The sequence below is a fragment of the Papaver somniferum genome, chromosome 1, assembly GCF_003573695.1.
Source record: "Papaver somniferum cultivar HN1 chromosome 1, ASM357369v1, whole genome shotgun sequence".
Lineage (NCBI taxonomy): Eukaryota > Viridiplantae > Streptophyta > Magnoliopsida > Ranunculales > Papaveraceae > Papaver > Papaver somniferum.
In genome coordinates this window covers 57,305,437-57,315,745 of record NC_039358.1, presented here as the reverse complement: position 1 = coordinate 57,315,745, position 10,309 = coordinate 57,305,437, and the positions used below count along the sequence as shown (strand labels likewise).

At 36.4% G+C, this 10,309-nt stretch overlaps 2 protein-coding genes across 5 annotated transcripts; one reads left to right on the top strand and one right to left on the bottom strand.

Annotated features, from left to right (window-relative positions):
* Positions 1-2,919: 2,919 nt before the first annotated feature.
* LOC113287803 (uncharacterized protein At1g01500-like) lies at positions 2,920-6,769 on the top strand. 3 transcript variants are annotated; one of them, XM_026536656.1, is made up of 3 exons: positions 2,920-3,357; positions 4,089-4,890; positions 6,178-6,769. In XM_026536656.1, exons 2-3 carry the CDS (start codon positions 4,186-4,188, stop codon positions 6,406-6,408), a joined length of 936 nt encoding a protein of 311 aa, XP_026392441.1. In that variant the 5' UTR covers positions 2,920-3,357; positions 4,089-4,185; the 3' UTR covers positions 6,409-6,769. The 3 variants fall into 3 exon arrangements, with proteins under 3 accessions (XP_026392441.1, XP_026392427.1, XP_026392434.1); XM_026536642.1 differs by lacking the exon at positions 2,920-3,357 and adding an exon at positions 3,595-3,975; XM_026536649.1 differs by lacking the exon at positions 2,920-3,357 and adding an exon at positions 3,596-3,981.
* Positions 6,764-9,786, bottom strand: LOC113287820 (phosphatidylinositol transfer protein 3-like). Of its 2 annotated transcripts, none has more exons than XM_026536669.1 (6): positions 9,590-9,786; positions 8,698-8,784; positions 8,219-8,395; positions 7,883-7,981; positions 7,548-7,793; positions 6,764-7,401 (listed from the first exon to the last, which is right to left on the bottom strand). In XM_026536669.1, the coding sequence occupies exons 2-6, from the start codon at positions 8,755-8,757 to the stop codon at positions 7,093-7,095; spliced, it is 891 nt and encodes a 296-aa protein (XP_026392454.1). In that variant the 5' UTR covers positions 8,758-8,784; positions 9,590-9,786; the 3' UTR covers positions 6,764-7,092. The 2 variants fall into 2 exon arrangements, with proteins under 2 accessions (XP_026392454.1, XP_026392462.1); XM_026536677.1 differs by lacking the exon at positions 9,590-9,786 and adding an exon at positions 9,382-9,522.
* Positions 9,787-10,309: the final 523 nt, after the last annotated feature.

The window sequence follows — 10,309 nt, the reverse complement described above, 5'->3', positions numbered from 1 at the left end:
TGATGTTAACTTGGGAAGTTTCGTATTGATCGATTAATCACTTGAAAATTACTTGAAGCTAGTGGTATGTGTAATTACCATTATTGTCTTCTAAGGATATTTCAATGATTAAATGAGAGTTTTAGAACTACTACCAACGACTGGATATAGCACAATATGCGTACCTTGTATGCGAACTGTGAATGCTAGTTCAGGTCCGGACTCTTGTTTGCGAACGGGTTTAACTGTCAAGGGTACGGAACTGTGGTTTGCGAACAGTGTTTGCAAACGTCTAAGACTAGGTAGGTCCAGAACTGTGGTTCGCGTACTCTGCTTGCGAACACAGTGGTCAGGTTCTAAAATCGGTAAGTATGACAATTTATACTCATGAACTCAGGTTCGTTTGTGAACTCTGTTGGGAACTAATGTCCCTGGAACTTTAATGAAATAAGGTATGCGAAATTGTTTTGCAAACCGTGGCATTATGTTCATGAATTGGTTCTTGTATAAGTACTTTGTACAACTACAAACCAAGCCGAATATGTTTCAAATTGTTCATAGATATTTCTATGAAATAGTGAACATCTGAACAACTCTCTTAAAGCACATTTAGATTCATTTGATTATCTATCATGATTGATTGATCATCATATTTGATCTAGAAGTGTTAGATGAATATGACTAAACTATAAGTGTTCATATGGCTAACTTCGGTTAACTGTTATTGAGCCACGATTATATACGTTTAGGTACGGTTCATCCATATCTAAATATAAGTATATTTCATTTGTGTGTATCAAGCAAATACCATCTAACGGTGGAGATTGATTGCTTATTTTCTAAGCAGACTTAGCTTGAATCTTAAATCAGAAGTTCATCTAACAGTGAATATCAATTTCTTTGTTACTAAGTTATCTTAGCTTTGATTGTAAGCAACTCTGACATGAAAGACTATATAAGGGATAACTCTAGCATCTTGGAAACCTAATCCCGACACTCTCATGAGTCCTAGTTGCAAACTAGAGTCGATTATCCTCTAACATAGGGTTTTCCAAAACCATTATTAGGTTAACGACTTGAAGACTTCATTTGGGATTCGTGAAGCCAGATCCAACTATTTTCTCTATAGTTGCGTATTCTGATCTTACCTTTTCTATCATATTGAGTTTAATTTTCTCTAAGATTTTCCCGAGATTTATCTCGGATAGGTAAGATATAAAAAATAATCACAACAGTTCTTCGTCTCAGACTCTTGTGATTACACAATAACTTCTTATGTTAATCAGTTAGGTTATTGTGAGGTGACTAATATGTCTAGGATGCTCTTCGGGAGTATAATACCGAATTATTAGTTGAGTTTCCTATACACCTTGATCTTTAACTTAAGACGGAAACAACAACCAGAATAAAATTATCGGTAGGAGACGGATTTTTCCCCATTAATAGTTGATTTTATATCATTTGATACTCATGTTTGTATTCGTTACGTAGGTGTTTTAAAATGCTTTTCAATGATATAAAATTTACGAATATAGTTTGAGAGATAAATCACATCTAAATTATACTACTAGGTCAATTAATAGTGGGGCGGAGGGAGTAATCCTATTAACGAAATTTCTTATTTTCACATTAAAATAAAAATATTTTCAAGACTTAAATTAAAACAATTAGATCATGTCTATTCAAACTTGGGTCAACTCGGGAAACCCGAGGAACATAATTTGCACACACTTGGGTAGCACCTCCATGGGTTTCCACGGGTTTGATGGGCAATCTGGGGAAATGACTTATAGCTTGGGTCTGACTCAGCCAAGCCTTCTAACCTGACCAACAACCCAAGTCCAACCCCTACTTATGAGACCTGCACTAGGTCCAACCCATCAAACGTATTCTCTTATCATTGTTAGGTGTACCGTGGTTAGCTTTGATACCATTTTCAATGACTTGATCCTCCACTGATATTGTTATAACTTAGGCGCTACAACGAGCGCCACCAGGATCAACAACAACTACCCAGGAGGCCGCCAATTCCTGGGTTCCTCCCGCCTTAACAAGCTTAGTTGCATAATTTTTTCCAACTTTAAAGCTAATCACTGCCTAATATTGGGTCAATCCTATCTACATTCGGTTCATGGCATTTCCAAATCCAATTTTTTAAATATCACGCGAAATTAATAACTTTTTTTTTTAAGTTGAATATATTTGTATTTGTTCTTATCACACCAGGATCGGTTTCACAGTTCCCTCTGGCTCGATTGGCTTGCATAATCGGAGCAACATATAAGGCTACTTCTTTACTGATTGTATGGAAATCAGTTGACAACCATGTACGATTACGTCTTTCGAGGTTTAGTGTTTCTTCACAATTTTTTATGTGAATTTTCTCCCAAAAGCCGAGTCTTTGTTGTTGAGCACTATTCATAGAATCTTGTGTAAAATGTACATAATTTCTGCAAATCGATTTATGTTATTGTATAAGAATCTTCTAACCATGAGGTTTGTTGTTATTTTGAGAAGGTTGATAACCATAATTAGAATCCATAATATACGAAATTAGTGAGATTAGAAGAAATTTACATGAGTTTGAGCCTTTGAGGTATAGAGTAGATGTAAATTGAAATGAGTTTAAATTGAATATATATATATAAGAGATACAAATAGAGTAGATGATATAGCCGTCAGAGGCAATCCCATGTGGAACAACAAAGACTGTGCCGCCTGGTGGTAACGCGTACGCCTCTTGGTAGAGACTTTCCCGCGACTCACAAATGCTAATTTGCCAAGTCTACAGGACTTGCCCTAATTTGATAGAGTTTTCTATTAGTGGTCCCACAACCACTGCAATTGCCAATTTCTCCCCAGCGGAAAAGAAATCTCATAAAACCAGAACATCCCAATTCATTGCTTTCATCACACACGCATTTTGGCCAGCCCTGAATTGTTTTTTTTTGGGATAAGATTCAGAAAAACGGTCTTAAATACCGAATACAGAAAAAGCTTGTATCCCGTTCCCATACGAATCGGGTCTCATTACATATACAGCTCAAAATTCCATAATTTTTGATTAAGAAAGAAAAAAAAAGAGATTCTATAATTTTCTGGAGAAGGGAGTGGATGACAAATTCAGAAAAAAGATACAATTTTGTGTCGCTAGAGTGATATACAAAGACCTGGGTCATTCTCAATTGCTGTATTTCATCGATTCACGGTTAGAATTACTCTGTAGATTCAAGCCGCTAGTTTCATACTATTCAATTGGGTTATTTTTCATAGTGGGGTTTTGATAACGATTCGTCAAGTCATTAGAGTCTTGAATTCCGATTACAAATTGGATTTTGATAAGACAAAAGATAAAAGAAGATTCCTGGTTGGTTACAGGTAAGTTCATTAATTCATTGGTTATTTCATTAAAATTTTGTTTTTGATTGGACAGTAAATCACTTACCACTATTACAGTCTCATATAGAGATTTGGAGGTTTGTATGACGTGTGAAGGTTAATCTGATTGCCGGCAATATTTTAATTTGGGGGTGGCAAAGGATAAATCTTTCTGGGTTTACTTTCTGTAAAATTGAACCCCAAATAAAAGGATATTCTTTTAGTTTTTATTGGATATTAGTAGTAGTTCATTGTTTGGTATTGGTGGGTGAATTTTACAGCTCCTTTCTGTGATTTTTTGTGTTTATATTCATGTGAACTTGGATTTAGATATCATTTTAATTGTCATTTATTTCTAAAGATCGAATTTTATGAATTTGACTTTTCACTTTTCTTCTGTGTAACTTCTTATCCTTTTCATTTCTTCTTCCTCTATCTTTTATATCACAATTTCTTCTTTAAGTTTTCTCCTGAAAACAAGTCTTCTTCTTCTTCTTCTTCCTCTCCTTGTTTGAACTTGGAGTATTTCTTTGCCTTCATTACTGACTTGTTCTTATCCTTGTCTGAGCTGGGTCTTACAGAGAATAGTGTTTTATATACCTTTGTCTGTTGAAGTTGGTAAGGGTTAGTTTCATCAGCTCAGCTTTAGGTGTTTCTTCTTATCAATTTGTTGTTTTTTTTAGATGTTTTCAGTTGTTCTACAATTTTGTAGTTTTCTGCTGTTTTGACAGGTATCTTCAACCAACCAATCTGATTCCAGCTTGTATTTGATGTGTGAGGATCTCATTGAAGAAGAGCAACAAGAGGATTGTTGGTTTTCGTAAGGTGATGATGGAGAGTTCTTATGAGACGGTGAATGGTAATGAAGTGGCTGATTCCGGCCATAAAGTCATTAGGAATTCTCAGTATCCATCTCCTCGGAGCAAAGCTTCATCGCCTTGGTTTGAAATGAGAGTATTCTATGTGAGGATTAGTAATTGCGAGGTTGATAGTTCAACTCCGGAATATCTAACACTTAATCATATCCCGCTTGCTCATGATACCTTACTTGAAGTCAATGGTGGGAGGAGTAGTATGTTTTCTGATGGAGTCACTTCGCAACTTAGAAGGGATCGGGTTGACAAGAAATCGGAAGAAGCTACTTTTGTGAGCACAGATAGTATAAGAATGACAGGAAGTGTGAAGTTTGAAGTTTTTGATAGAGAAGATCTTGTGCTCTCTGGGGTCCTGGAATTGTCCAATTGTAATGGTTTTGTCGGCGAATCAAAAAACCATAGCAAGCAGTGGAATATGAATTGTCAATCGGAAATAACATCGGCTTCGGCCTTTTTTAAGGGTAAACAATCTGAATCGCACTCGCCAACGATTGAAGTTTATGTTGCTGGTTGTTTCTCAGGAACTCCAATCATTTTGACTAAAACTCTACATATAAATTTCCGGAGGAAGCATACAAGGAAAGGAATGTTAGATTCAATACCAGAATACGAAACGACGGAATCAAAGAAAGATGTAGATTCTGAACTTCCATTGCAGGTACTTACTTTCTTAATAACAAAACTAGTGCAATTTGTCCATGTTTTACTATAATTTTCGTGTTGGATTCACAATAAGTCGATGTTTAGATTGTGGTTATAACCGTTACTTACTAGTTCTGCTGCATTAATAGTTACTAAGTTCATATGTTTTGATAAGTCATTCTAGTTAATAGGTCTTCAATGTTTCCTGGCACTAGACATGTTTTTCTTGTTACAGAAAAACCCATTTCCTGTGTCAAGATAGATTAGTTGCTTGGATTCTGGCACATTAAAAATCTTATCTTAGATTGGTCAGGATAGTATGGGTACTGGGCACAAACTTCTAAATGTAGGGAATATAACAATAATGCCCTTTTCTTTCTGTATTGTCTTTTGCATTGTGTATGTTTTACCAGAATCTGACATGAATCTCTTTCTTGCTCTTTTCTCTCAGAAGTCCTTTTCCATTTCAGCTTTTACAACCACCTTATCAGACCTTGTTTTGCTCTTTATGTCTTGCATGTTTTCAATTGTGATCAATCATCACTTCCAAAGGCAACTACATGATTGAATATCAGTGTTTGTAAATTGCCCATGTGTTTCTATAAGAAAGTGGTGCTCCAACAATGGTTGGTTTATCATAAAAACTGTAGCTTTCCTTCAATCAGCAACATGAGCTTATTTATTTATTTTCTTAGTTATGTATCATGCCTGGTTTTAGACCCATATCGTCATTCTGATTCCTTTCTGCTCAGATAATCAGTTACAGACTGAAGCAGTCATGCTATTCCTCTTGAAACATTTAAACTATGATCCTATTGATCAACTATGTAATTTTCCTTCGCAACATGGCTAAAGACTATTTATCTAGCATTCACTGTCAAGTAGTTTAGCTGTTTAGTATCCTTGCCTCCGTATCCTTGGGAGTTTTCTGTGCACCATCAACTCTTCTTCTACATGCCGCCCTTTACAACTATTAATTGAGTTTTGTTCTTAGGAAGTTACCTCTTATTTGTTGACATATATGCTTCAATCATTTGCATAACATGGAAGCACAAGAACTCGATCCATTCTCTCGAATTATGATGCATTGTACTTGTAGTTAACTCGGTAGATTTTTATTTCTTTTTCCAGTAGAATTCTTTCTGGACACATTTGTTTGATGCTGAATTACTGTTTGGGAGACTCGTGAAACATGTTCCGGGATTCAGTTTGCATGCAACATCATAATACACTTGTAATATATGTTGTCATCAAGGGGAAGTACCATGACATATTTTCTGTATCCTTGGATTTTTTCCTGCAGATATCAGGATACCGGGACTACAAACCAGACAACGACGAAGATTATAACAGCTTGTACATGAGGGAAGAATATATAGAAGGAGATGATGGTGAATTATCATGGTTCAATGCCGGGGTGAGAGTAGGAGTTGGGATCGGGCTCGGCGTTTGCCTTGGAGTTGGAATTGGAGTAGGTTTGCTGGTCCGCACATACCAAACAACTACAAGAACTTTCAAAAGGCGACTGATATAGTATGTATGGTTCACCTCAATGCTAGACAGTTGATCCCCGAGAATCCAAAAGAAAAAAAGATAAAAAGTTTTCAAAAACCAGTTAGGTTTTAGCAGTGTTCCTGAGGTGTTCTCTCAGTGTCGCGGAATGTTTACTCAAATATAAGAATTTCTTGTAGCTGTCTGGATTCATATTGTTGTTGTTTGTTCAACTTGAAAACTGATAACAATGATTTGTTAAAGAATTTGCAAACCTAGTCTTAGGTAGTTTGGCGTTGCGACTCTTGATTGTAAGCTTGTAAGACTATTTTTGTTTGTTCATACATATAGAGTGCAGAGTATCAATGGTGTGCATATTAGAAATGAGACTCAAGTTATCCGTGCTCAAGTTATTTCTCCCTTTTATTCAATTTTCCAGAAACAACCACACTGCTACTTAAGTGAGTGCCAGTGTGTGAGAGAGAGAGATGGAAGAAATGCATTTCACTTATTAAACAATACACAGAGATGATTAAGTTTTTCATTTTTATTATAAATGGGGTATGGAGGCATCTGTGAACTACACAGTAAAAAATGATATCCCCACAATGAGTTCAGAGGCATCCTAAGAAAATTCCTTCAGCTTACTACAACAGGTAACCAATAGTTTTGGCAAGTACAGTCGCTAGCAGCTTTTCTAACTATACCGCTCAGAGGTGTTTGGGACTCAGCTGGCGGGTGGTGCAAGGGCCAATGGCTCTGGAACTACCTCTGCTCCTCCTGAATATCCCTTACTTACAACAGCGAGCTTATTATTATCAGATCCACTCCAAAAGGTTGCAGATTTTACATCGTCCTCGGCCATCATTCTTGAAAACTCTTCGTGGTCATACTGCATATTAGCCTTTCCACCTAACTCGATAGGAAGGTTATCCATATCAAAGTATGACTTCATAAGCTCCACACTATCTTTTTTATTTGGGTATACAAATTTTACCTTCTGGATTGTTTTCGGATCCAGAAAGTATTTAACAATCTGTGGAGGAACAGAAGAAGAGGCATCGGATCAGTGGATAGTGCTAGATCAGGTTACCAAATGATTTCTAAATTCATTACTCCAAAAAAATAAATAAAAGAAAAGACAGAACGATAATCAAAACTGAGGGAGTTAGGAATGCAAACCTTCCAAAATGCTTCAAAAATCCTTGGGGGATTGTAGAGAAACGCAACAGAGAGCCTCTCAGGGTAGTGATTCTGTAAAACATTCACCGATTCCCGTGCAGTTCTGATGGGGACATTGGTGTTCAATGACCATCCAGTGAAATCTATCAACCAAGACATCTGCTCTTGACCTTCAGGAAGGTTGAGGATAGCATTCTCGATAAGATATACTAAATGGCGGATCTGAGTTTCAGCTACAGCTGTATTCTGAACAAGAAGCATGAAATAACATCAAAAAAGGGCAAGGTTAGAGAATAGATGAATGTCAAATCAAAGGAGATAATCCAAGTACAGACCTGCATTCCTGGTCGTAATATGAGAACTGTCCTCCCACATCGATCGTGAAAGTTGGCTCTATACACTTTGCCAGTCTCACCTTCATGTGCTACCTCATTCTGATAAAGGGTTTCCAGCAGTCAGTCCGACATTTCTTGAATCGATAACAGGAAAAGAAGAAAACATCCCCAAAAGGTTGCCCAACTTTATCTTAATCAGGTCAAGTTTAAGAGGTAAGGATGTTCGCAAACAACAAATGTATATTTGGTATCATATAGTGAAATTGTGAAAGAGGAATGTATGTGACATTTCTTTTGTATTGCTGAAAACAACTAACAAGGGCCAGTCTGGCTTACCCAGCGGGTGTCCTCAGGCTTATACGTTGACCTCCATTTAAGAGACTCCTCCAACATTTTTTTTGCCTTGTCAACGTTCCAATTCCGAGCTTCTAAATATCTCCTTATGCATGCATCAGTACAGTACTGTAAACTACGTCCAGAAAGTGGCCCAATCAGTGTCTTGAGCTCCTTCACCTGGTTATGAAAGAAATTTTACATGCCCAAAATTGCTGTGTTATATCTCTATGAGTTTAAGATAAGTTGGACAAATTAAAATGTTAAAAGAGGACTTCATAATCAGCTTTGAGCTTTCACATTCATAAAATTGCAATTCAGAAACATCTAAAAGACTAAGCATTATGATTGTTGAAACTTGAAAGAGTTTTTAAAGAATGCAAGTTTTATTTCTCTAACCTTCGCATTCAAAAACATCAAAAAGACTAAGCAACATGATTCTTCAAATAGAAATAAACAAATAGATGTTTTATTTCTCTAACCTTGGCATCTTTCTGGGCAGATTCATTTTCCTGATTAGGAGTCTGCTTTATGCGAAACATGGTGATTCAATCTGCGTAGCCCCAAACCTACATTTTGTAAGCAATGTAACATACCATTAAACACTAAACAGTCTACTAGAAATCTTTACCAACAACAAAACCATCAAATAATCCAAATTCCAAAACTAGAGCCAGATGATAATCCGCAAACATCCATCTACTTAGAGCACTAGACTTCTTGCAACAGTATTTGATAAAAAGCCTACACAGTTTACAAGTTTATACGACTCATTCCTTAGATCCACGAAGTGATATGCCACGACATACAATCCCCAAATAACTTTCGTTCTAACACGACTCGGGCCAGTATGCTCAACTATCATTTCTACGCTAATACATCCCAATATTGATTCAACCAGAACAAAACATAATCCTCAAAATGGAATTTACCAATCTCTTGAAGAGAAATTTGATCAGAAAATTCTCAAATTCTTCAAACTTTACTAGTTAATACACTGGATCTAAGTTATATCATTACATGATCTCTCAACATTCCCAAGGAAAGGTTACAAAAAACAATTTCAACAAAGGATTCCATTTAAGCCATCAGGTTTGACCAATCAAAGATACAAAATTCACGTTGACCCAAATTTAATCAACAAAAAACAACGTTGATTAACTTACTGATAAATCAAGCTTCAGCCCAACAAGAAAAAATCCCTAAAATTACACAATTAGTTCAAACAAATCGAGTAAAATGAAAAGTACAAACAAGATCGAAATCATATAAAACTCAATAATCAATCTTAAATTTAGCTCAGCAGTTCACTCAATCCTACACCAAATTTACATTTGCAAAAAAGAAATAGTATATATTTTTTTTGTCACCAACCTGTTTAAGACAGAAGTGACCGAGAATTAGGTGAAGAGCGGATAAAGAGAGATAGAGGGGGGAGAGAAACGAAGGAGATTCTGCGAATATATATATACACAAATGATTCAGAGAGAGTGGGGAATTGAAGAGGAGAGGAAAGGCGGGGGTTTTATGCGTTTTTTTTGTGTTTCTGGTCTGGTGAGCGGCGAGTCGCTAGTTTTCTTTTGAAAAGTAGGCATATCAATCACCAGTACGTATTGGATTTGATGCTCTCAGGTCAGGTCAGGTCAGGTCAGGTCAGGTCAGGTCAGGTCAGCTAGTGCGTACTTCTGGTCCAACTCCAGCTACTACTTTTATTGATCCTTTGAGAATTTGGACTATTCCTCTTTAAGACATCATGTGGGCACTAAAATGAAAAATGATTTTTTTGGTTTGGTTTACCAACTCTGCCTTGTGTAATACGGCCTATTTCAAGAGATGACTGAAAGTGCGTTTTTCTTTTTCTTTTTTCTTGTTGTCTCTTTAGTTGGTATTTGGTCGGGTGGCACTACTGCTATCTGTTGCAGCAGATTAGCACTAATCCACAACAGAGAAAAACACTCAGCTCAGACAACTAACATCCTGTATTTGATTGGAAAATCTCTATCTTGAGATTTGGATCAAAATTAGTTGAAGTATACAAGAATCCAATTGTTCACAATTTCACATCTTAAAGGACATTTGATCCATTGTTTGAAA